This window comes from Ictalurus punctatus, unplaced genomic scaffold (assembly GCF_001660625.3).
Source record: "Ictalurus punctatus breed USDA103 unplaced genomic scaffold, Coco_2.0 Super-Scaffold_100056, whole genome shotgun sequence".
Taxonomy (NCBI): domain Eukaryota; kingdom Metazoa; phylum Chordata; class Actinopteri; order Siluriformes; family Ictaluridae; genus Ictalurus; species Ictalurus punctatus.
This window is the reverse complement of record NW_026521088.1, coordinates 2,080,119-2,107,933: the sequence shown is the minus strand read 5'-3', so window position 1 is coordinate 2,107,933 and position 27,815 is coordinate 2,080,119. Positions and strand designations below refer to the sequence as shown.

General features: G+C 40.1%; 2 protein-coding genes across 2 annotated transcripts in view; both read left to right on the top strand.

Annotated features, from left to right (window-relative positions):
- LOC108261599 (NACHT, LRR and PYD domains-containing protein 3) overlaps positions 1-27,815 on the top strand; it is a 619,868-nt gene that overhangs the window by 459,317 nt on the left and 132,736 nt on the right. Inside the window, exon 10 of the mRNA XM_053678834.1 lies at positions 4,772-4,942. Within this exon, the coding sequence (XP_053534809.1) occupies positions 4,772-4,942 (171 nt within the window). The remainder of the gene's footprint in view (positions 1-4,771; positions 4,943-27,815) is intronic.
- LOC128630397 (ATP-dependent RNA helicase TDRD9-like) lies at positions 15,801-20,249 on the top strand. The gene is made up of 7 exons (XM_053678931.1): positions 15,801-16,051; positions 16,957-17,010; positions 17,106-17,219; positions 19,041-19,148; positions 19,233-19,333; positions 19,461-19,581; positions 19,813-20,249. Exons 3-7 carry the CDS (start codon positions 17,154-17,156, stop codon positions 19,873-19,875), a joined length of 459 nt encoding a protein of 152 aa, XP_053534906.1. The 5' UTR covers positions 15,801-16,051; positions 16,957-17,010; positions 17,106-17,153; the 3' UTR covers positions 19,876-20,249.

Sequence of the window (27,815 nt, the reverse complement as noted above, 5' to 3'; positions counted from 1 at the left end):
ACCCCACCCATACATACATGTTTCAGACACACCTCTCTCTCTCTCTCTTTCTCTGTCTCTAAACCCCACCCATACATACATGTTTCAGACACACCTCTCTCTCTCTCTCTCTCTCTCTCTCTCTCTCTCTCTCTCTCTCTGTCTCTAAACCCCACCCATACATACATGTTTCAGACACACCTCTCTCTCTCTCTCTCTCTCTAAACCCCACCCATACATACATGTTTCAGACACACCTCTCTCTCTCTCTCTCTCTCTCTGTCTCTAAACCCCACCCATACATACATGTTTCAGACACACCTCTCTCTCTCTCTCTCTCTTTCTCTCTCTCTCTCTCTAAACCCCGCCCATACATACATGTTTCAGACACACCTCTCTCGCTCTCTCTCTCTAAACCCCGCCCATACATACGTTTCAGACACAGCTCTCTCTCTAAACCCCGCCCATACATACATGTTTCAGACACACCTCTCTCTCTCTCTCTCTCGTTCTCTCTCTAAACCCCGCCCATACATACATGTTTCAGACACACCTCTCTCTCTCTCTCTCTCTCTCTACCCCGCCCATACATACATGTTTCAGACACACCTCTCTCTCTCTCTCTCTCTCTACCCCGCCCATACATACATGTTTCAGACACACCTCTCTCTAAACCCCGCCCATACATGTTTCAGACACACCTCTCTCCCTAAACCCTGCCCATACATACATGTTTCAGACACACCTCTACTGCTCTCTCTAAACCCCGCCCATGCATACGTTTCAGACACACCTCTCTCTAAACCCCGCCCATACATACATGTTTCAGACACACCTCTCTCACTTTCTCTCTCTAAACCCCGCCCATACATACATGTTTCAGACACACCTCTCTCTCTAAACCCCGCCCATACATACATGTTTCAGACACACCTCTCTCTAAACCTCGCCCATACATACATGTTTCAGACACACCTCTCTCTCTCTAAACCCCGCCCATACATGATTCAGACACCCCTCTCTCTAAACCCCGCCCATACATACATGTTTCAGACACACCTCTCTCTCTAAACCCCGCCCATACATACATGTTTCAGACACACCTCTCTCTAAACCCCGCCCATACATGTTTCAGACACACCTCTCTCTAAACCCCGCCCATACATACATGTTTCAGACACACCTCTCTCTAAACCCCGCCCATACATACATGTTTCAGACACACCTCTCCCCCTCTCTCTCTCTAAACCCCGCCCATACATACATGTTTCAGACACACCTCTCCCCCTCTCTCTAAACCCCGCCCATACATACATGTTTCAGACACACCTCTCTCCCTAAACCCCACCCATACATACGTTTCAGACACACCTCTTTCCATAAACCCCGCCCATACATACATGTTTCAGACACACCTCTCTCGCTCTCTCTCTAAACCCCGCCCATACATACATGTTTCAGACACACCTCTCTCTCTCTCTCTCTCTCTTTCTCTCTCAACCCCGCCCATACATACATGTTTCAGACACACCTCTCTCTCTCTCTCCCTAAACCCCGCCCATACATACATGTTTCAGACACACCTCTACTGCTCTCTCTAAACCCCGCCCATACATACATGTTTCAGACACACATCTCTCACTCTCACTCTCTCTCTCTCTCTCTCTCTCTAAACCCCGCCCATACACGTGTTTCACCGGTAGACAGTACTTTCTGTCAAACTGTCAATCGAAGTAGTGTGCTAATTTATGATCTTTGTGTTTTCCTGACAGGAAAACTTTACACAGAAGTCTCTAAGATCTCGGCTGTGTACCAGTGTTTGCGCTGTGTAATTTAAACGAACCTGTGGCTTCTCATTTTAGCACCGCTAAAGTTTTATTTTTATTTTGAGGAATGCTTCAAAGAGGAGGTGGCTGTCTATCGTAACAGTAAGTGTTTTATTAGTGGTGCTTGAAAAGCACTAATATTGTTCTCTTGCATACTTATTATTATTATTATTATTATTATTATTATTATTATTATTATTATTATTATTATTCCACTTTTTTTTCGGCGCATAACTAGTCCCACACCGTTTGTCGGAGATCGACAGGTGAGGTCGATTGGCCCTCTAAGGAGAAAGCTCTAAAAGTTTTGCCTCCGTACACGTTCGGCTCTAAAATGTATTGGCACATGATCTGTTCGGCTCTCAAAAGTATTGGGACCCCGCACAGCCAGCTCTCAAAAGTACTGGCGCCCTTGACAGTCAGCTCTAAAAAGTATTGGCGCACTACACGGCCGGCTCTAACAATGCTGGCGCCCTATCTGTCCGGCTCTCGAAAGTATTGGCGCCGGCCAATACTAAAACGTGCAAGCATGATGCTAAAACGTGCAAGCATCATGCTAAAACGTGCAAGCATCATGCTAAAACCCTGTAGCAACCTATCCATCCGGCTCTCGAAAGTATTGGCGCCCGATCCAAATTTTGTCAGTGCAAGCACCACTCACATTTTCTTCAGGAAATGTACCGGACTAGTTATTATAATAATTATTATTCTTCTTCCACTTTTTTCTCTCGCGTTTGTCGGAGATCGACAGGTGAGGTGTTGAATCGATCGGCTTATTGAGCAGAGGTGTGCTATGACTTTTATAAGCGATCGGAATGCCGGAATTCCCACTACGGAAGCGCAAAGTCAGAAAATTCCCCATAGATTGCATTGAGTTTCGAAAGTATTGGCCCTCTAAACAGAAAGCTCTAAAAGAATTGCCTCCGTACACATTTGGCTCTAAAATGTATTGGCGCACAATCTGTTCAGCTCTCAGAAGTATTGGCACCCTATCTGGCCGCCTCTCAAAAGTACTGGCACCCTTGATGGTCAGCTCTAAAAGGTATTGGCGCACTATACGGCCAGCTCCAACAGTGCTTGCACCCTATCTGTCCGGCTCTCAAAAGTATTGGCGCCCTTCGCCATTGGCTCTTGAAAGTATTTTCGTCCCATTCCTGTTTTGCCATGGCGAGCACCATCCACATTTTCTTCAGGAAATGTACCGGTCTAGTTATTATTATAATTAATGGTGCTTGAAAAGCACTACTATTGTTCTTCGGCCTACTTATTATTATTATTATTATTATTATTATTATTATTATTATTATTATTATTATAATTAATGGTCCTTGAAAAGCACTATTATTGTTATTTGACAAACTTATTATAATTATTCTTCTTCTTCCACTTTTTTTTTTGGTGCGAAACTAGTCCCGCACCGTTTGTCGGAGATCGACGGTTGAGGTGTCGAATCGATCGGTTTATTGAGGAGAGGTGTGCTATGCATTACGGAAGTGATCGGAATGTCGGCATTCCCGGTACAGAAGCTCAAAGTCGGAGAATTTCCCATAGACTTGCATTGAGTTGCGAAAGAATTGGCGCTCTACACTGCCAGCTCTAAAAGAATTGCCTCCATACACGCCCGGCTCTAAAAAGTATTGGCAACCAATCTGGCCGACTCTCAGAAGTATTGGTGCCCTATCTGGCATGCTCTCAAAAGTATTTTCACCCCTCATGGCTGGCTCTCCAAAGTATTTCCGCCCTACACGGCCAGCTCTAAAAAGTATAGCTGCACTACACGGCCGGCTCTCAGAAGTATTGGCGCCCTATGCCTCCAGCTCTCAAAAGTATTGGCACCCTACGCCGTCAGCTGTCAAAAGTATTGGCACCCCACTCTTCTGGCTGTCAAAAGTATTGGCACTCTACGCTTCCGGCTATCGAAAGTATTGGTGCCTGATCTGAATTTTGCCATGGCAAGCAGCACACATTTTCTTCAGGAAATGTACTGGTCTAGTTTATTATTATTATTATTATTATTATTACTGTTGTGTATGTGTGTCTGTCTTATTATTTCTGTGTCTGTGTTATTATTTCAGACATCAGATATTTCTCATCTATATTAAATGTTTTCTAGACATTTGATCATTTTAGAAAATGTTTGAAAGATTTTTACGCGCACCCCTGCTCTCATCAGACAGAACCTCGATTGGGAAACACTGGGTTAGTTACTCGTCTGACCAATGTGTTTAACGTACTCTCCATCATCACCTTTATTCTGAGTAACATTCATTATTCACACAGAAACTACTTACACACCAATCCTCACTAATATCAGGATACTCGCTCTCATTAAGGGAAAACCAGAAAAAATACATTTCTGCAGATATTTAAGTAAACTTACTCAGCGTATGAGTTCTGCTTCTTTATCTAATGATCTGCTGAGTGTTTCTAGCTCCTGTTATTTTATTTTAGTTTATATATTTGTATAGAGCTCTGACGGTTGTTCATGCACAGCTGAATGAAGTCACGAGATAATAAATGAAGGTGATGAAATGATAATGTGTGTGATGTAGATTTGACCAGACTTTTAATTCTGTTCTCCGTATTTGCAGCGTTTTCAGGCTTATACTTTCAGTATTTACAGGCCTTTGCTCGATGGATCAGAAAGCTGTCTGATAACAAACCATATCTCTGTGTGTGTGTGTGTGTGTGTCTGTGTGTGTGTGTTTATTACCCTACCTCACTGCCCCTCCCCCTCTGCGGAATCACTGCCCCTCTTCTGTTTTCATTTCAATAATAATAATAATAATAATAATAATAATAATAATAATAATAATAATGCTGATGTGGTGTCCTGTCCTCTGATTTGTGTGTGTGAGAGAAACACACTCACATTTCTGTTACATGGTAAAGAGTAAGTGTATTATGTGTGTGTGTGTGTGTGTGTTTGAGGTCAGTGTTCTGATATTTCATCATTTCTCTTCCAGTCTGTGTGTGTGTGATCTGACAGAGGAAAGCTGTAGAGTTCTGTCCTCAGTTCTCAGATCAAACTCCAGACTGAGAGAACTGAACCTGAGTGACAATAACCTGCAGGATTCAGGAGTGAAGCTGCTCTCTGCTGGACTGGAGAATCCACACTGTACACTGGAGATACTGAGGTACACACACACTCACACACACACACACACACACACACACACACACACACACACACACACACACACACACACACACACAGTACCCTGGAGATACTGAGGTACACACACTCTCTCACACACACACACACACACACAGTACACTGGAGATACTGAGGTACTCACACACACACACACACACACTGTACACTGGAGATACTGAGGTACACACACACACACACAGTACCCTGGAGATACTGAGGTACACACACTCTCTCACACACACACACACACACAGTACACTGGAGATACTGAGGTACTCACACACACACACACACACACACACACACTGTACACTGGAGATACTGAAGGTACACACACACAGTTTTCCTCTGTGGTGATTGTAATTGTAGTGATGTGATATTGTCATTGTTGTGTGTGAGATGAGAGTAAATGTTGTGTATATAAAGATTTTGTGTAGTTGATGTTTTCAGAGCTAAAACTGAGTGTGTTGAGTGTGAGAAGGTTTTCTTTCTTGCAGGATGTGGAACTGCAGGATTGCAGATGAAGGCTGTGCTGCTCTGGCTTCTGCTCTGAGGTCAAACTCATCACACCTGAGAGAACTGGATCTGAAGTATAATAATCCAGGAGAATCAGGAGTGAAGCTGCTCTCTGATCTACTGAAGGATCCACACTGTAACCTGGAGACACTACAGTGAGTTACTGATTACTGTCTCTTTACTCTTCCCAAAGCACGAGGCGGGAGCAGGCGGGAGCAGGCGTGTACCAGATGTGATCGTCCAATGGCAAGCAGGAACATGATGCATTGCAGTGGACTGGGCTTAAAAGAGGAGGAGACAAGACACCCATCCCTCCCCCGACATAGACACACGAATGGAACATAGTACAAACAGAAATACAACTGAGGACGTAACAATGGCCAAGTATCAAATAAAATGTAAACGTGCATTGATGAAGGTAATGATGATAGTAATTGTTTATAAATTACCATGGTAACACAGAGCTCCAAGGTATAAAAATATGGAGTTTGTCATCAATCAAACAGTAACCAGTTTTAATACCTAAAACAGTTTACGTAGCAAAATTTACCAAAGCGCTTTACAGTAAATTAAAATGTAAGATTAAACTAATGAAATGTTGTGCAGCACATGCTTATGTTAATGTTTGCTGCTTTATATAATCATATAAATAAATAAATACTCCCAAAGTCACCAGAATTGAAAGCTTTTTGCTGTTAAACATTTAGAGATTGAGGTTGTGGTGACTCAGTATTTCACTCAGTATATCTGGGTAAGACACAGTGAACGACTCACTGCTGGCATTCATGAAGAAGTCATAAACTCCACTGGAAAAATAAATAGGATCTAATAAAACCATGAGTGGAAATTATTGGTGTAAGTTTGTTAGGATAGACTTCCTCCAACCTGGAACTATATCCTCCAGTCCACGCGGTGGCGGTAACGCGCCTAACAGCTTTGTCTCCGACCAGTAGAAATCACAGAAGAAGAAAAAGCTGCAGCGGGTATCTCCTGAGCAGTTGATTACACCGAACTAATCATCTCCAGATTAAATTATTTCTGACAGTTTTACAGTTAGATTTGATCCAGTTTAAAAGTAAAAGCTGGTTATTTTGTCTGTGTTTGAGGAATTAAAACTCCGTTCTGTTTTTAAACCCGAGGTAAGTTAAACGGAAGCTGTGTGGCCGAATCCCAAAATGAAGTCATTTCCGTTTTAAGTGCACTACATTAGGGATGAAATAATGACGGTCTACACCCTACGTAGTGCACTATTTAACTCATGAGGAGAGATTTGTTATTCTGTTTTAGCGGCACTATTTAAGTATAACCTTATTTATCCTAAAATCCATTGTTTGCTCCTTGCTTATAGCAACTAAAATAAACAACAGTGAGTGTAAAAGTGGCTTAGTCATTTAGCAGCTAAAATAACTTTAAATTTCTGTAATGTTTTTAATGTATAAACTGCTAAACTGAGGTGAAGTTGGGTTTATATTGGACATTCACTGCAAATTCGAGCTTCTATTTCTCAAGAAATAAACACAAAAAGGACAAAGTGTGTGTGTGTAGCTGGCGAGGTCACTTTGTAAAGAAATACTACGCGCATGCGCACGTAAGAATTCACGTCAACATGTCCGCCATATTGATGAGGGAAAGACCGCGCTGTAAACAAGTACAAGTAAACGGAGGAGCTGTAGTTTTTTTTCTGGATAATAATTTACACGATTTACCGGAGATGATAACGGCATCGTTTTCAAAAACTTGCCCTTTGAAACCCGTTTTCCAAAGTTTTCAGACCCCGAAACGCCGTCGTCATGGAAACGAACAGCCAAACCAAGCAAAGTTTTCGGTTTTTATTTGAAAACGTTGTGGTGTAAACGGCCCCTTAACAACTACAGCAAAATGCTGCTTTTATTGCTGAAGTCTTTCTGTAAACAAATAGAAATGAAATAGAATTGTTATGATTCACACTATATTACACTCCATTCTTCTTCTCAAAGACAACTCTATTTTTGAAAATAATCAAGATTTTTTTGTTAAAAATCTATTTCATGATACAGCTTATTATTAGAGCTGCAACTAACGATTATTTTCACAATCGATTAATTGGTTGATTATTTTTTCGAATTAATCTGATGGGGGGGGGCAAACTTTCAGTGCCTTTTTTTGTTTATTTAAAATAAAATCCACAAACTGAGTGTTACAAATATAAATTCAGACTAAAACTTTACACAGATGTTTGTCCAAAACAGAAAAGAACCCAATACACACACACACACACACACACATTATATATATACATATACACATACACACACATATACATATATACACACACACACATTATATATATATATATATATATATATATATATATATATATATATATATATATATATATATATATATATATATATATATATACACATTTAATTAATTTAGGACTGTAGTTTAATTCGGTGCTTTTTGTGCATCCATAAAAAAATAATGCATAAGTACTTATATAATGTAAATGTAAATTAACTAAATAAGATAAATATGTATAAACATTTATAAATAGTTAGATAGATAGCATTATTTTTTATGGATGCACAAAAAGCACAGAATTAATCTCCAGTCCTAAATGAATAATAAAAACTCACTTTCACTGCACCTTGTGGTTTCTGTTCCTCGGTGTCTTTAGACATGATTTTACTTTTGATCATAATGTTTGAATTAGACATTACAGATCTTACTCGCGCTACACTCTGTATCAGCGCGTCCACACCACGCGTGACCAGCAACGTGTCCTCGTTACTAACACTTTATTTTCAGTGCTTTTTGAACTGTCTCTCAGCCCTAAATAGTTCCTGCGGTGTTTGTGTGGAATTGGGATGAACGTCTAGTTAAAGGGTTGATGTCTCGCTGGCGCAGTGATTTGTTCTTTAGGAGTGTTTTTCTCTTGAACAGCGCTCCGTGTGGAGACTTTAGGTAGTTCTGTAGTCACAGGTGCACAAATCAGTCACACAGCTCCAGCTCCACCTGCGCCTCTCGCAGGGAAATGGTTTCTGTGCACTGGCTTCGTCCCAAATCACCTTGTATGGAATCTCTGTCTCTAGTGCACTAGGTGCGGTAGAGACTCCATTCGTTCAGACCGTGTGTAGTGTACCTAGATACGCAGTCGTGCAGGATTTGGGCACAGGCCACGCTAATGAAACATCCATTTCAAGTCAAGTTGCTATTGTTAAACATTTCACTAAAACCTGTATGGAAACGTTGCTGTTCAGTTGTTCTATAAGCGCAATTTCAACCAAATACTGTGGAGTGTAAAAGTTTGTACCCCCTTTTGGTGTCTTTTGGACGGAAGGGTGTTAAATGTCCTAAACACTACGCAATTTGACTGCAAATAGAAGTTAATTTTATTATCAGACTCAGATATCCATGTTAATATTTTTAATACTGCTCATTAGTGTTAAATGACTTGATGATTTTGTGGTCAGTAAACTGATTTTGTGTTGATTTTGATGTATGTTTTGGATCACTGTCCTGCTGGAAGATCCAACCACGGCCCATTTTAATCTTTCTGGCAGAGGCAGTCAGGTTTTTATTTAATATCTGTTGATATTTGGTAGAGTCCATGATGCCATGTATCCTAATGAAATGTCCAGGTCCTCTGGCAGAAAAACAGACCCAAAACATTAAAGATCCACCTCCATATTTAACCGTGGACATGAGGTACTTTTCCATATGACTACCTCTCTGTGTGCTTCAAAACCACCTCTGGTGTTTATTACCAAAAAGCTCTATTTTGGTTTCATCTGACCATAGGACCCGATCCCATTTGAAGTTCCAGTAGTGTCGGCAAACTGAAGACACCTGAGTGTGTTTTTGGATGAGAGTAGAGGCTTTTTTCTTGAAACCCTTCCAAACAGCTTGTGGTGATGTAGGTGACTTCAGATTGTAGTTTTGGAGACTTTCTGACCCCAAGACACAACTAATTTCTGCAATTCTCCAGCTGTGATCCTTGGAGATGTTTGTCCACTCGAACCGTCCTCTTCAGTGTGTTGAGACGATATAGACACACGTCCAATTCCAGGTTGATTCATAACATTTCCAGTTGACTGGAACTTCTTAATTATTGCCCTGATGATGAAAATGGGCATTTTCAATGCTTGTGCTATTTTCTTATAGACACTTCCCATTTTGTGAAGCTCAACAACCTTTTGCTGCACTTCACAGCTACAGTGGTGCTTGAAAGTTTGTGAACCCTTTAGAGTTTTCTATATTTCTACATAAATAGACAAGATTTTCAGACAAGTCCTAAAACTACTCAAAGAGAACCCATTTAAACAAACGTGACGCATGTTATACTTGGTCATTTATTTATTGCAGAAAATAATCCAATATTACATATCTGGGAGTGGCAAAAGTATGTGAATCTTTTGCCTTCAGTATCTGGTCTGACCCCCTTGTGCAGCAATAACTGCAGCTAATCATTTCCAGTAACTGTTGATTAGTCCTGCACATGGGCTTGGACATCAGTTTTGGCCATTCCAAACCAATAACTTTATTGTTCTTTAACCATTATTTGTTTTGGGCCATTGTCTTATTGCATGCCCCACTTTCTCTTGAGATTCAGTTCAGTTCCTGGGTTCATTCTTGCCCTGCGTTTGATGAACTCACCACTACATGAATTATAATCTTTCAGATAGCTTGGAGATTTAGTACGTGTAGACCTTCTCAACTCAGGGTTTTCCATCCCAAGGAAAGTTTCTGACACAGCCACTTCAGAAGTTCCTCCCAGTTTTTGTTTGTGACTTTCCTCAGAGAATGAGGAACCTGAGTCTTTTGTAGAATGCGCTGGAATGTCAACATCTGGCCGTGAAGTGTCTTACAACTCTGGTGCTGGGCTATGGATGTTTCATTGTGCCCATCTCTCACCTGATCAATATGTCAGTGCACTACCTGCCCACTTCCCAATGCTACTGTGCACCATACAGGGACCAGTCTTTTTCTGAACTGTTCCTGGAATAAAAGTAGGTCCAGAGCTGAAGTTCCTAGTATACACTGGGTCACCCACCACAAGATATCTTTCCTTTCCATGTTGGTCATGGTACCATTTTTGTCTCAATTGTTTGTCTCAATGAGACCCTGTGTAGACCAGTTTCCTTCCACACAGCAGTTTAGCGACTGATTTGCCAGTGGTCGACTGTGGCATCGTTCGGTAACTGAACAGCACTCTGGCTAGCTTTTTCAACGGACTCTCCAGCACTCTTTTCATCAGGGTTTTGAGTGTTTGAACGGCCCTTTCAGCCAGACCACTGGAAGATGCATGGTAGGGTGCTGTGCTTGTGTTTAATTCCGTTTCTTTCCCTAAACTCATTCGAATTCAGCACTGGTAAAAAAACAAAACAAAGAAACTGCTATAGTCTGACATCACTACTTCTGGTATGCTGTGTTGGCTAAAGGTTTGTCTTAAGCACTGAATGGTAACTGTGGATGTAGACTTGATTAACAGATAAGCCTCTATCCATTTTGAGAATGCCTCTACCACGATCAAGAACATTCTACCCATCCACGGTGCACCGTAATCAATGTGAATTCTTCTCCACGGTTTCTCTGGTAACTCTCACGCATGCAGTGGCGCGTTTGCCAGAGCGTTTCTGTTTTCCTGACAGACTGCACACGATTTGACCAGTGCTTCCACCTCTGCATCCAAGTGTGGCAACCACATATAGCTACGCACCAGGCCTTTCATCCTGGTAATTCCCGGACGGGTTTCGTGTAGCTGTCTTAGAAGAGCCGCACGCCGCGGATGTGGAATCACTACACGAGTCCCCCATAACACAAAGCATCCCTGTATGCAGAGTTCATCCTATTTCCTTACATATTCGGGATGTCACGATACCAAAAATCTAGTCGTCGGTACCGATACCACCAAAAGTACACGATGCTCAATACCGTGGTGTGGTTTTTATTTTTTTTTTTAAAAACAGAGAATTAAAAAAATATATATAAAATTAAAAACTCCAGGAGGACTTCCTCCTCTGGCTGATACTGGCAGAGAGAGAGAGAGAGAGGGATATATTAGTTCAAACACTGTCTGTCCATGACTAATAAGTGCTAAGGTGCACTCCTAAACGCACACACACCCCTTATACTCTGAAAGCAAGCATTAGTTTAAATTCACTGATATGGTGGCAGGATAAAAAGATTTATTAAAAGCATGAACATGTGAATAATTATTAGTGACATGAGGCTACATTTAGCTGACAGGACACGGGCTGAATGGCAATGCATGGTGGTCCATTAGGAGGTAGTTTATAACATTGCAATGCGTTAGCGTTTAACAAATAATTGGATATCGCAAACATTACATGGAGTATAATGTTAGCTGATTTCACAGCTACAATGCCAGCTTCCTCAAGCATAATATAGGACCTGTCTTTCGACTGTAATCCTATGGCATTAATTTTGTGACCTAAAAATACCTCTACTTCTCCCATGAACTCACACTTGCTCCTTCTTTGTCTCAGTCCACTCTTTTCTATCCTACTCAGTACCTCATCCAAGTTCTGCAGATGTTCATTAGCCCCTGAGACTAAAATGTCATCCAGATAAACTGTGACGTGTGTGATGTCTTGCAGAATCCCTTCTATTGTGCACTGGAAGATCGCTGGACTTGAAGCAACTCCAAATGGTGGCCTGTTGTAAGTACATAATCCCTTGTGCATGTTGATTGTAACATACTTATTGGAATTTTTGTGCAGCATTATCTTCTGATGCGCATGGGTCATGTCCAGTTTGGAAATTCTTTCCTCCTGCCGACTGAGCAAATAAATCTTCTACCTTGGGAATTGGATACTGCTCCACACTAGAGCTGGATTTACTGCGAATTTATAATCCCTACAAATTGGGGTAGAACCATCAGTTTCCTGACTGGAACAATGGGAGCTGCCCACTCTGCAAACTGCATTGGTTCAATGATCTCGTCTTCCACCAGCCTCTGGAGTTCTCTCTCCAGTAGTGGACCCAACTCTTCTTTGAACACCTCGGATTGTCTCTCCAATACGTTAGCCAACTTATGACCTGGTACATTTGCTACTGTATTTACCAGCTGAGGCAACAAATGATTTCCGTAGCCTCCCCCCCCCCCACACACACATCTTTGAATGTTGAATCTTTGATGTTTGAATGTTGATCTTTACTGATGATCACTCCACAGCCTGCGTTAACTTCAAATACTACCTCCATGCTATTCACTTCAGTGGTTTGTGCGATAGGAGCAGCCCTAGGTAAGGCAAACTAAACAGAACCCTTACCTTCACTACAGTGAGAGAGAGGCCTTTAGTTGCATAGATGTTACCCTGGGTCCTTATGACCTTACAGACTACTACTTGTCTTGCTCTTGGGGTGATCTTTGATGGTTGATATCTTCTGGGGAGGGTAATGATGGTCTTGAATTTCCTCCATTTGTGCACAATCTGTCTGTGATCAAATATTATCATTTTGTCTCGTTTGTTTAACTGGGATCTCTTGGTCTACTTTTAGGACTTGTGTAAAAATCTGATGTTTTGGGTCATCTTTATTCATATATATATATATATATATATATATATATATATATATATATATATATATATATATATATATATATATAATTCTGAAGGGTTCATAAACCTTCAAGTACCACTGAATATATCTTGGCCTCACTTATTGTTCTGAATGAGTAAGAGAATTTGGCTTATGCGTTACCTATCCCTGTGAAACAGGAAGTCATGGTTGAACAATGTCCTGTTCCTAGTTTCCCAAGTGTACAAAAAAGTAAAATATCAAGAGGAATATACTTCAAATACATTTTTCATGGATTCATAGGGGTGCCAATAATTGTTGTACACTCATTTAACAAATATTTTTTTATAAACTTGTGGTGTTTGCAATTGTTTATCCATGAGAGCAGAGTATTTTTGTGAATTTTTTTTGAACAAAAGGTTTTCTTCTTTGCTCATATTTACCAAGGGTGCCAATATTAGTGGAGGACACTGTACACCATTTTGTGATCACAGAAATTAACACAAACTCAAGAAACTCCACAATATTCAAAGGAGCTTCCACTTTTTCAAAGTTACTGCAGATTTGGGCCAAAACATGTCATGACACGTCATCACCACAACAGGCCTTCAGCACAGGTTACTCTACTTCCTGAACAAGTGCGGACCCGGATACAAGTTACGTTCACATTCATGGGACAATTCACATTCACAGTTCCAGTGTAACCGAATTCAACCACCTTCTACAGGTAGTCTCGGGTTCGGGTGCAGAAAGAAGAAAAACAACACAACTGATTTAAAATAAAAATATAGAAAACAATCTAATGTAAGGTTCTGATCCGGTTTGCTTTCAGCAGGAAGGCTGTCCTCTTTCCTGTTGCTCTTTCCCTTCCATTAGTTTGATTGTTTGATTTGTTTCGAGACGATTCGGAGTCAAATAATTTTCTAGTGAGCGTCGAACACTTCCAAACGAACTAGACTGAGATGAGTATTTGATTCTCACTAGAAAGTGATTCGACTCTGAATCAACTCTAAATGAATCAGTCAAACTGATTCAGACTCTATAAAAGGACTATGAGATGTGACTAAGATATATATTCCAATGTTTTGCTTTACAATTCCACTGTGTGTGTGTGTGTGTGTGTGCGCGTGCGCACGTGTGTTTTTCAGGGGAATGAGAAACTCTGACACAACAGTACATCCTGACCATTGGTACTGTGTACACATCAACATACACACACGTCTCCATGCTGGACATCTCGGGAGCTTTCACACAGTGCTAGGAATATCACGGGACAGAGAAACGCACCTCCAAAGTGAGCGAGTTTAGTGTCAACCGGTGAAATTTGCTGTAGCGTGAACGCTTCGCCTCTGTAAGCTTCACTCTCCGTAGGGTTCACTGTAATTAGACATAAAATGTACATAATGTTTATTTTTCATACATTTAGGATTTAATTTTTTTTTTTTTTTTTTTTTTTTTTACTCTTCGAGGAACAGAAATGATCTTTCGAGGCAGCTTCTTCATCACTACCTGCTCTGTTTGACTCAAAAATGTAACGACCGGTTTCAAAAAGTCACGATGTCTTCAGTTCATGTGATTTTACTGTTGAATTTAAACAAGAAATGTGAAATATTTTTTTCCTTTGTTTCCTCTACTGTCTTTTTACTGTGATCTTGAACACAGTTGTAATTTTTTTTAAATAATAAATAAATGATCATTCTAGTTCTCTCACTTTCCTTGTCCTAATTGTCCTGTATCTGTTAAATCCGTTTCATCACTGGTCTTTCTGTCTGTATGAACACTTGTAGAAATGACTTGTAGTCCATATTTTTAAATGATTCATGATTTTGAATTTAAATAAAGATATTCTTTAATTCTGTATTTTGTCATTTAATTATCATTAGAAATCAGAAGATCAGATTAAAGCCACGGCTTCTTTACCTGTCGAAGCTGTAAAACTTTCAATAAACCAGTCAATAGATCAGCTGGATAAATGTAGATTTTTAATTTACTGATTAGATGTATTGATGGTGTTGATAGATTATTTGAAGATTTTTTATTGATCTTGAACAATCATTCAGTTAAATATATTTTTTTTTTAAACTTGATAAATAGTTGATTAAATAAATGTAGTGTAATGTACTGAGTCAAATATGAAAACTACAAATAAATAAAATCTATTTATATCTGTGTATAATTAAACCTCACTTAATACAAGAAATTCATATCCTAAATGTTGCAAGTGATTAATCTGATCATTTTATTCAGCTGTTTAATTATTACTTTGTAAATAATAAACAAATGAATGTTCTGGATTCATGAGGAATGTTTACAGTTTGTGTCCAAACTCAAAAGTTTAAACAAAGTGTACATTTATGGTAATAAAGCACAAAGAATGTGAAACCTCAACACGTCTACAATCACCGATGAATTAAATATTGATTTAAAAAATTTAATTAAACAAGAGTAAGATGAAGTATATTTTTAATTAAAATGTAATTAGAAAGGAGCACTTTTTAAAATAAAAAAAAAATATATTTTTTTATAATATTTATATTATAATAATAAAAAAAATCAAAGATTTGATTTAAAATAATGATAAAGCTGTTTTTTTTTTTGGTATGTATTTGTATATCTTATCCTCTATCGTGTTTAAGAAGAAGAGGATAATGAAACTTTTTATGAAATAATATTTGGGTTTATTTTATTTTATTTTCTCCTCACAGATTCAAATTTACGTCAACGTCCTTTACGTTGGTGACGTCACCGCGAGCGCGAGAAGTCGAACTGAGGAGCAGAAACCGTTGTTAGTGTTAGTTCTGGCCCGTTTGGACCCAAACTAAAGAGTTTATTCGGTTCTGTGTAACCGAACCCGTTCTGTTCTGTATTGTGTGTATGTGTGTAGTTAACGGTGTTAACACCTGTGTTTCAGGTGTATCAGTATGAAGCAGGCGGTGACGGCGCACTGATTCACTCTCGGAGCTCCGTTTACTAATGACCGAATCACCGTGGAACCGACTAAAGATAACTCACACCCGCACGGAGAAGAAGAACAAGAGGAGGAGAAGTGAGAAATAACATTTTATAACTTTTTTTATTCACTCCTCTGGTTCAATATTAATGTTAATATTATACAAATATGCTAGCGGTGCTAGCTTTTGAGGAGGCAGTCCAGTCCACGCATGCGCAGTGTAATTAATGAGCAAGCTAATCGAAATGAGATTAGCAAATAGGTCGATGTTATTTTTGATTCTATTTAAAACGATGAATTCACTCTATCAATAACTGCCCAGTCTGAGAATATTGCATGATTTACTTTTATAAGTGGACGTGGCAGAACGACATGTAGCTTCACTGGCTAATTAGAGCTCTTTTTCTAATTTAATGGCTGAGTCATCAGGCTTCGCGCATGCGCAGTGTGGGTTTAGGCGCTGTAGTCTTCTTCTTTTGAATTATTATTATTATTATTATTATTGTTATTATTGAGACCATCTGGGGTGAATTTGGAGCATGTGGGGGGTTTGAGTGAACCCAGAATGACCTATAAATATTCTTTTAATATCTCCAGAACTGAAGCAGCACAAACAAAAAATTTTACGGCACAAACCAGCACAAACTATTCTGCTGATGTTTTGTGTTGGTGGGGGGGCCAACTTCACGCAGGGTGTCTGTGTGTGTGTGTGTGTGTGTGTGTGTGTGTGTGTGTGTGTCTTTGTATGCTCTTCAAATATCCAGGTGTTAGATGGTCAAGTGTGTAGTGTACAGATAGAGTGCACAGTTTAAGAAATAGGAACCAGTCAGAGAGAGGACATCGTAATAAGAACAGGAAGCACTGACCAAATAAGGAAATAGATTAAACCGGTACACGGCGTATGGGAGGCAGGAGATCGTGACAGTTATGTTGAATTATAACGTGTTGGATTATAGAAATAAATAAAGTGATACTGATGTGTGTGTGTGTGTGTGTTTTAGGATGAGCTGGAGTGGGGCAAAGAGAACTGCATTCAGATCAAATGGATACGAGAGGTTATGACTCTCTCTCACTCACTCGCACACATCTATACACACACTTCTTGACACAGATCCCTAACTATCATTTCTGGTGTGTGTGTGTGTTACAGGTGGCCGAGTTGTTTGAGGATCTGAAGAATTGAGTGTCACAATTCAACATGCACATCAGCGAAACTTCTTGCTCCGACTACACCAGCACGCACACACAGAAATTCATAGTGCAGGTAACACACACACACACACACACGAGTAGAGCAGGTGTAGTTTAACAGCATATGTGTATAAAGAGGCTTTTTTCTTCAGGTCAAAATATATACAGCAGGGGTGCCCAAGTGCAGGTAGATTGCCATTAAAAAAAAAGAGGTTAGTTGACGTACAGGGCAGCCAGTCTGAGATCTCGTCTTTTCTCTCACCACACGTGTGCGATCAAGCGCGCCAGTGCTAAAGGCTAGCAAGCGAAATCGCGGGGAGAGGACATTTTTCAGTCTTTTAAAGACTTCATTGACAAAACCCAGCTCCCAGTGTGCAAATTGATATCAGTCAATGGTTGAGCGGCGCAAATGGATTCATTGCCAAGTGCAGGGAAGACGATGCTTTCCCTGACTTCCTTAACTACCACTGCATAATACACCAACAAGCCTTATGTGCAAGAAAGCTAAACATGAAAGAGATCATGGATGTGGCAACAAAGATCGCCTGTTCTATACGTGCTAGATCACTTCAAAGACGGCTGTTCCGTGCGCATCTGGAGAAGGCAGACTGCGACCAATCAGCTCCTGCTACACACTAACGTGAGATGGCTTAGTAGGGGTAAATTCCTGCAGAGATTTCGAGAGCTCTGTCCGTAGATAAGGGAGTTTCTTTTTGCTGTTAAACATGCAGAATACACCCAAGTCAATGATGATCAGTGGCTGCTGGACTTTTTTTAACCGAGCATTTTTAACCGATCTGACCAACTTAATTTGGAGCTGCAAGGAAAAGACAAAAATTAAAGGCAGTTAATGCCTTTAAACGGAAAATGCAACTTCTGTTCTCAAAGCTGCAGCGCCATGTTTTTGGGAACTTCCAAAACCTTGCGTCAGAGCTGGAGACGCAGCGGAAGGCTTGTGCGCAGTTTAACATTGCACGCTACTCGGAGCAGATTGACAGCTGTCAGTCAGAGTTTGACAGACGCTTTCAAGACTTTGCTTTACTGGAGGCATTCGCCACATTCATGTGCTACCCGTTTAGGGACAATGTTGAGGTTGATTCACTCGCATCGAAAATTGCAGCGCTGTTTCACCTGAACTCGTCTGAAGTGGAGGATGAGATTTTGAAACTACAGACTGACATTCAGCTGAAGTCCAGGGCTCATGAACAGTTTTGGAACTTACTCACAGGGGAAAAGTACCCAAACATGAGGAAATGTGCCACCTCCTTGACTGCATTATTTGGCTCTACTTATTTATGTGAGTCAGCCTTTTCCCTCATGAAGATCATTAAGCCCAAATACCGTTCCACAATGACTGATCATCATTTGGAGGCCTGCTTGAGGCTGGCTACCAGCAGCTACTGTCCGGACTATGCAACCCTGGCTGATTCTATTCAGTGCACGTTATCAGAGTAAGGTAATGACCAAAAATGTACTGAATTGTAGCGTCCCATAAGGGTTCATGCAGTTATGCAAGATACATGAACATATAGTGTGTATGTGTGTGTGTGTGTGTGTGTGTGTGTATATATATATATATATATATATATATATATATATATAAAGTATACACAGTGTATAAATAAATATGTTTCGCATTTTTAGTGTAGGTAGATCTCTTTGATTGGTCATGTTAAAAGTAGCTCGCTAGTCAAAAAAGTGTGGGCACCCCTGATATACAGTAAATATAAATATTAGTCATAATTCGCAGCCTTAGAAGCACAAGCATCCAAAGTAAAATTGCAAATGCAGAGTTTAAAATTGTCACCACGATGACAAAGTCCAAGAAGTGTAACTTACTCCTGCAGAAAATAAATAATAATTATTATTAAGTATCAGTGATGTTTCCGTTCAGGTGGCGATTGCAGGCGCATTTTATCCGAACTGCTTCCTCCAGGGAACTGTGGACGAGGAGCTCGCCTCCAAGGAGCTCTATGAAAACAACCCCAGGACCACCGTAGTGGTATTCAGTCAGCTTCCATTTAACTAGGGGATTATTATTATTATTAATAATATTTCTCTGTCTCCCTCCCTCTCTCTCTCTCAGGTGTGTAATCTCCCTCCATTTGCATTCCTCTACCATAAACAGCTCCAGTCTCTCTTCAGACACTGTGGTCAAGTCAAATCCATCTCCTTTGACAGCTCCAGGTGTGTGTGTGTGTGTGTGTGTGTGTTTAATTGTGATTTTCTATAAATATGTATTGTGGGTCTGTGTGTATCAGGGCCTATGTAGAGTTCTACCGCTCGTCAATGAGAGGTTCTGGCGTTCTCCCAGAGGTCTCTCTGTCTCTCCTCCTCGCACAGCAGAGACTTCCTCTCCATCTCAACGTTTAACCTGCTGGAGAGGTGGAGACTTGGGCAGGGGGGTAGTGTATCTCACACCTCAGATATACACGGTACACACACACACACACACACACACACTGCAGCGAGCATCATCAGATGAGTCATAGTTACATTTTAAGTGAGAGTAGTCATGTGACCACATCCCCTAGACAGTGTGATGTTTAGATGATGTTCTGTACATTAGTGCTGTTCTGTTACAGGTCTCTCTCTCTGTGTCTCTCTCACACACTGTGTGTGTGTGTGTGTGTGTGTGTGTGTGTGTGTGTGTGTGTGTCTCTCAGGTTGAATGTGGATATTCAGAATCAGTCAGTGAGCCCTGTCAGGGTTCTGAGCAGCTCCATTGAGCTGGAGAATCTTCCGTCTAACCCTGTCTTTATCGTCGGTATCACCGAGGTGTCTGTTCCGCCTCTTTCACTTTCAGTGCACAAATAAAAAAAAGCAGTGGCTCCTGTGTGTGTGTGTGTGTGTGTGTGTGTGTGTGTGTGTGTATGTGTGTAGGTCTGTAGGTCATGGAAGTGGGGTTTCCAGGCTCACGAGGCAAGTCTGGAGAAACAGAGGTGGCTGACAGTGGCCGTTAATACACGGGCGCTCTGCCCACTTCCTGTCTCACTTTATCCAAATCTTCTGTGTCTCGCCCCTTTCTCTGAAACTCACACCAAGCCTGGGAACTACTACAGAGCCAAAATACTGCATGTCATGGGGAGTAATGTGGAGGTAACATCTGTACACACACACACGTACACCTACTAACGCGCCTCCGTGATGGAGAATGGAGTGGTTACAGGAAAACTGCACATTGAGTGTACACGTGTGTGTGTGTGTGTGTGTGTGTACAGGTGTTCTTTGTGGACTTTGGAAACACTTCCAAGGTGCCATGTAACTCTCTCTGGAACTTCCTGCTGACCGGCAAGCTCTGCATTTCAGGTGTTGTCTCCATGGCAACAATTTAGGCTGTAAACATTAAACACTTAATCTCCAACAACACGTAGTTAATCCAGAATAGTGTGTACCAGAAGTGTATATACTGAGGGGAGTGTGTGTGTGTTTGTTCAGGCTCAGGAGTTCAGCGTGGCATGTTTGGCATCATCGGCACAGTCAGTCAAGAAGTCAGTGTTACAGAGTAAAAGTTTTTTAATTTATTCACTTCAGCAATATCAAGAAACACAAACAAACATCACAAGCTCTTCACACAACTTGGTGACGTGTTCCACGTCCTTCATCTGAAAACACACAGACGAAATAGAAATCACACACTGTTTATTAATTTGCATAATTTTCTGCGGCTGTTTCATGTAAATACTCGTACAGTCAGGCAGGTGTTGGTTGTTCAAGGAAACTTTATTTAACAAAAAAAAAAAAATTCAGCTCATCACAAAGCTTTTGGTGACGTCTTCCACCTCCTTCTGAAAACACAGATGAAATAGAAATCACACACTGCAAGGACACAGCCAGGTTCTGTTTTACACACACCTGAGAGGAGATAAACCAGCTGAACTTTCTAATCTTACATTAAACATCCAACAAGCAGCTTTCGGGTCACAGTGACTACTGTTTACATGGACGGCAGTAATCTAATTATTGACCTTACTCTGAGTAAGATCATAATGTGATTAAGGTGTTTACATGCGTCGCTTTTAGAATACTCCTGTCATGTTCCTGTTTTACATGTTTTAGAACATAATTAGATTAACAGCCCGCGTCATTACGTCACCGCACCACGCCGTCCCTCCAGAATTTCACGTATCAGCATACAGTTCGTCTTCGTTATGGAACCATATACAGTTTTGCATGTTTTTATTAAATTTTTTTATGAACGATTCAAGTGCAGTTAATTATTTGTCATGCTGTACGTGCTAATACACAACTGCGTGATGCCGTGGGCTGCGTCCCAAATCGCGTAGTTACCGTCTATATAGTAGCCGAGATACATGTATTTTTCCCCACTACAGGCCTATAGTAGGAAAGTATGCGATTTGGGACACAGCCGAGCTCTCTTGTTCGCCATAAAACTGCCGTGTGAGATCGTGTCCTGTCGCAAAATGCGGTGAAAACTCCCACACGACGTTCATAATGTGATTAAGGTGTTTACATGTGTGTAATACACGTCCATAATGCGACTAAAACAGGAGTACTCCACCTGTCTTAATTCGATTATTGGTTACTTCGATTATGACCTTAATTAGATTAAGGTAAAAAATTGCTGTTTACATGGTAGTTTCTTAATTAGAGTATGTTTTAATCGGATCAAGAGTGGATTATTGTTGTCCATGTAAACGCAGCTAGTGAGAGATTAATGACAAGTTCCTGTAACACTTCTTCTGCTTTAAACTCGAACCTGAGGGTTACGACACCATCTCGAACTAAACCAACTTCTATCTACAAAGCTACAGTGCAGAAGAGTTACTCTGACCGGGGCAGGGGCTGGTAAGGTGTGAAAGCAGCTTGAAGTATTTCAGTGTAGTACATTCTGCTCAAGAGTCACTTTGGCTCCCTCCGCTCTAATCTTGGCCAGCTGCTGGATCTGCTGGAGCATTCAGCGCAGCTAAGCGTGCTTGAGTTAGTTGTCTTACTGTTTGTGCTGCGCTGCACATTAAACACAGTCAGTCAAACAGGTGCGTAATGAATGCGAGAGAGACAGAGAATAAGAGTGTTCAGACGTTACCCTAACAAAACGGTGGCGTTATTGAGGAGTTGCTTGATCGGGTCCTGCGCAGGTGGTTCTTGCGGAGGCGGTCCTTGCGCACGGGATCTGGATCTGGACCGACGTCCGGACATTGTCCAGTTAATTTTTTTTTCCACAAAACTATAGGTGAACACAAAAGTTTATCTATGAATATATATACACTAAAATAACAACAATGAATGCAAACTTGTCCCAATTTGTGAAGGTCAAACATAAGCACGCATCACACAGCGCTGACTGCCTCGTGCAATGACGGTTAGCGCTTTTTCTTGTTAACAAAAACGTGTCGATTAAACACTTTTGTTTTTTTTTTTTGCATAAAGAAGAGTTAAGCTCGTCTTGGGAATACATTAAGAAGATCGAATACAAATTTTGTGTGTGTTAAGACAAAAAAAAACATTATGTGGAACCGTCATGCTACGCATGGTGGGGGGCAAAAAAACGAGGCATTTACGACCAAAAGGGTTTTTCTTTATGTAATTCATAGAATTTCCATACTCAAAGCACTTTTAATTCTTTTTTCATGTACAAAACTTGATCGCCTGAACAATTCAATTATTATAATTTAGATAAGGTAATTATCTGACTAAAACCGGCTGGCGTTTGCTCGTTACTTATTACAAACTATTTAACTAGCATTAGTTTAAAAACAAGAACACAATTCTAAACAGAACTATAAAAATAAATATCAAATTTTGCTTAAACATCCTTACTGTGACTGTATACTCCTGAGGAAAGCGCAGTTTGAAAAAACCTCCCTCGCGCTGTATCAACCCGCGCACGCGTTTATTTTAAAATGTAAATTATATTATTTCATATTATATGGACTGATATTTAAAAAACAAAAGTCAAATAAAAGTACAATAAAACTTTTCAACATAAGACACGGTACTATTTTCAGTGGAGGAATACCAGTTCAGTTTGGGTAGTGAGATGAACATCGGCGCTACATTTTCCTCTTTGACAATTAGAAGATGGCATGAGTTTCATTTCAAAATGGCATCTTCCTCCAGACGGCGCTCAAACACAGACAAATACAGTAACCTAGAGACGTTTAAAAGCTGATAGTTTCCTAAAACTCCCTTGTGGGGAGGAAAGACTGGTAATTACACCGGTTTTTAGTTATTACAAATGTTATACGACTTAAAATGAGTATTTTTTCCTGGTTTAAAAGGCTGTATTCTACTGCAGAAAATCTAAATGGAGCAACAGAATTTTAAAATGATTGTCAACTTAACAACTTGTGTTCATAATTATGGTAAATAACACTTAAATTCCTTTTAAATAATGTGAAATAAAAGTGTGTGTGTGTGTGTTGAGCTATCCTGTTTGACATTAATCTTGGTTTGCTATTTCCTTAGAAAGCTGTTAGCCTTTTTCCTAATATGGATCATTTTTGTGTTAGTTAAAAATCCTGATCCCTAATGAACACCATTAAACTAAAGCGCTGTGCATCTGGTGGGTAAATGAACTCACCCAATCACATCCTATATGAGATTATTCAGATATCTACACAATACACACAGAGCGGTTCGAGAACTGACTCCAGCCCAGAACCATGACAGTGGAAATGTCTAATAGTGCAGCTTTAAATATATGTAAGAGGAGCAGACTTCAAACACTGAACATTGAGGTGTATTGTATTTGTTTACAAGGTAAACAGGTTCACGGTTGTTTTGTGCATACAGTCTGTAAAATGAACTGAAAATATTAGATTTAGTTTATCAGAAGATAGATTAATGTGTCATGGCTCACACGATGTTCCTAAATTCTGTCATAATTGACCAGCTCAAGTTTTCTCATGCCTACTTATATTTACTTATATTGTGGCACATTAATGTTACCATCTCTTAAAAAAAAAAGAAAAAGAAAAAATGTTTAAAAAACAGACAAAAAAACCCCTAAACTTCAACTGTGCTCCTAAAAGAAATGGTCTTGCGTCTCTCCTCCTGTAAACACTGTTAAAGATTTGTACGTTAGCAGGAATGTAGCACAACATGGAGGTGAAAGCAGCGGTCTGTTCATTTAAATGTGAAAGTGCAATAAAAATATGTTGTCCCTAAAATCAATCAATAATCGAGATCAATAATCGAGATCTCAATATTGATCAAAATAATCGTGATTATCATTTTGGCCATAATCGTGCAGCCTACCTGCATTATTAGATAAAAATCTTAAAAGTTCATGTGACATGGACGTTAAAGTCATTTGCTTATGTCATGTTTCATGTAGGTTATTTTTGCAGGAATGATGCCGTTTGTCAAGTCATGTCGGATTTCCCACGTTAAATCATAGCACTTCTTCTCTGTCGGCACCACATACGTGTTTGGGACGTATTTTCTTAGAGGCTTTGGCTGTAAATAATTAAATTACACACACAAAACTGTATGGTACAGTTATAGTAGACTACATACACACTAAGTACTAATACTTATGTTCAGTAGTATGTGAACAGTTTATGTAATTATAAACGTACAAGTGATAGTTTATTGACATTTTAAATGAGGTGGTGGACATTAGTATCCACTAGGTGGCAGCAGTGCAGCTGTTATATCGCCTCACTGAGCAGTTTAGTGCTGTCTAAAACCTCTCCCTAGATCTTTTCACATCATCAATAGGTGATGTGTGTATGCTATAAGGCTGGTCTGTTTCATATCTTTTAACTAGAATGACTATTGTCTCATGGCCTGTAGGGGGGTTGTGGAATATATCCTTACAATTACAGGGGTCTCTGGCTAGAAGAAGCACTTTTCAGCCCTCAAAATGTCATGGAAACAATCTTTCCAGCCTAAGTTAAAATAAAACTTCAGAGGCAGAGGGTTTGTAGATGCCAAAAAATTATCAAACTTTATTGAAACAATAAAGTGATTCACTCTGCAGAAACTCTAAAATATGCAAACACACACAAGCCCCTTTTATACCTTTCTTCACAGTGCACTCATCTTAGGTGGGATTTTACCTTTTCTCATTAAAAACAGACCAGTCTTCTTTGCCGCAATTAATTATTCATGTCTATATGATATCTTAGATTTGTGGAGCATGCGCAGTTAGTTGCTTTTTAGAAAGATTTTATAAGGACAGTGTTTTTTTTTTTTTTTTATCCAAAAAAAAGAAAAATACTCTTACTGGTTTGTTATATGCACCGTTAACTATAAAATCTGGAAAACAAGGTGTAAATTGATTAATAATCAGTGTCATATCCCCGCTGAGAGGGTCTTTAAACAGATTGTGAGTGAATTACAAAGACGAAAGAAAAACAGAAGAACAAAAAATAAACACCCATGGACTTTAATAATAATAAACAGTTATAATGCACACCTTCCAGCCAATCAGGATCCAGTATTCACACTGACCATGGTATAAGTGTAATTAATGCTTAAGATTCATAATGACCTTACGATATGTGTTGCTTTATTCCAAAGCTGCAGTTCATAGAAACCTCTTCACGGCTAAAGCTGCAGAGATGGAGGTCGAGGGGACCATGAAGAGGCGGCTCCAGCTGGCATCAGAGCGAGAGTGTGGGCGCAAGAGCAGACTTTTGATAAAGGAGGGTATTTACAGTGTTTTAACTGGTGTGTTTTTTGCGCTATTATTAATTTGTTAAAATGTTCATATTATAGTCTATTTTTAATTGTTTATAAAAGTCCTTGCTGTTTTTAAGTGGCTGAATTAGTGTGTGTGCACGCGCGTGTGTGTGTGTTGGTAGCTGGGTGGGTATATAGTTGTGGTCGGAAGTTGACATACCCCTTGCAGGAAAAAGAGACCCTGTGTAATCTGTTTAAACGACTTTTACGCATGTTTTGCAGAGAGATCATTTTCACCTTGCTGTTTGGGTCTCTGTCCCACACTGTTACAGTGCAGTATTGAGAGCGCGAGGGAGATCGATTTTCTATCAGAAACAGTAACTATATAAAATGGACGTCAACACACACCACTCTGTGAGGTCATTTCTCGCTCTCAACAGAGTAGTTGTGATTGTTCAGTGTTTACGACAGGGCCAAAACATTCAAGGCCATGGTGTATTTTGACTGTTCCTGTAGCATAATCTCACCAAACTGTGTGTAAACGAGTCCACAGACACTGAGTCTATTCACAGTACTGTGTAGATGTTCTGCTCATCCTCACTGTACCGTAAAGGTCAGAACCTCACATCTGTAACCTTGTAGCTTTCCTTAATCAACACGACTGCGACCAAGCTTGTGTATCACTACTATTTTTAAATCTTCGCCTCTCAAATCTATCGGCGCCCTACACGTCCAGCTCTCAAATCTGTTGGCACCCTACGCGGCCGGCTCTCAAATCTATTGGCGCCCTATGCATCCGGCTGTCAAATGTATTGGCGCCCTATGCGTCCGGCTCTCAAAACTATTGGCGCCCTTCACGGGCAGTTCTCAAAAGTATTGGCACCCGATCCGAATTTTGCCACGGCAAGCACCACTCACATTTTCTTCAGGAAATGTACCTTAAAATAATAAAAGTCTCTCACTAGGCTGTGTGTCGAGATAAACGTAAAAACATCTTGAGCTTGTGTTCACCACAGACCTTATTTCCGGCATTTAACCCAAAACCCCATTGACGGAAGTGCTAATACGCTGAATCGTTTCTGGACTCGACTCATTCCTGCAGCACTCTGTAAGACGGGCTGTTGTTATCAAACCATCGAAGTAGGATAAGCAGCTTTGGTAATGATTCTTTAAATGAACTGATTCAGAATCCTCTTCTTGAATCGTTTGAGTCTTTCTCACTCGGTCAGGGTTGCACGTGTTGGTTGCTTTTCCTGCACGTGTAATCAGCACGTGTTCACAGACCGTAAATCCCGACCCCATGGTAGACACTCGACAGAAATTTCATACTAAAGTAAGTATTTTATATTTTCTGGGTCTAAACAGAGCAGAAGTATTGCTAATGTGATGTACAGCTTCTATTGGACTGGTGAACTGTGTGGATTTGTATATTTAACCCAGTTTAATATGACCTGCTTTGTTCAGTCAGAGACAAGTAAATCTGTTCTAATGTTCATTTATTTCCCATAGATAAAACACATGTTTGCTTACACATGAATACGTACTTTATGCCTTCAGAATGGTGGAGATTTGACTCTTAACTATGGGAGGTGGGGGGTACTATAAAATGCACAGTTCTGAGACACTATATACCTATACTGTGAAATCAGTACCTGTGTGTGTTTAGAATGGTTATAGCTTTTGGAAAAGAAAAAAAAAACTATTCTTGAATCTATTAGTCCTTGTTCTGATGCACCTGTAACGTCTCCCTGAGGGCAGCAGATCAGAGCCAGGGTGAGAGCTGTCCTCAATGATGGTTTTTCCTCTGCTGAGGCAACGGGAGGTGTAAATATCCATCAGGGAGGTGTTGTGGATAAAAAATGTCATAAAATAAACATAAGGGAGACCTAACATCCAGCAAAGGGGAGAAGAAGAAAAGACGGTCACCTAGACACATAGAAGCGGGATTAGGCAGACATTGACAAATTGGAATTACACTTTAAAGATCTTTAAGAGCAGTAATAGTCAAAAAAGTCAAAAAGAGGTATACGAGCTGAGCTGAGGAGTGCTAATACACACACACACACACACACACACA

Bases quoted from the DNA above. Each gene is read 5' to 3' on its own strand.
- LOC128630397 (XM_053678931.1), top strand. From the start codon at position 17,154: ATGCACATCAGCGAAACTTCTTGCTCCGACTACACCAGCACGCACACA. The intron at 19,334-19,460 runs GTGTGTGTGTGT...GCGTTCTCCCAG, and splicing joins ATCTCCTTTGACAGCTCCAG to AGGTCTCTCTGTCTCTCCTC. The intron at 19,582-19,812 runs GTACACACACAC...TGTGTCTCTCAG, and splicing joins TCACACCTCAGATATACACG to GTTGAATGTGGATATTCAGA.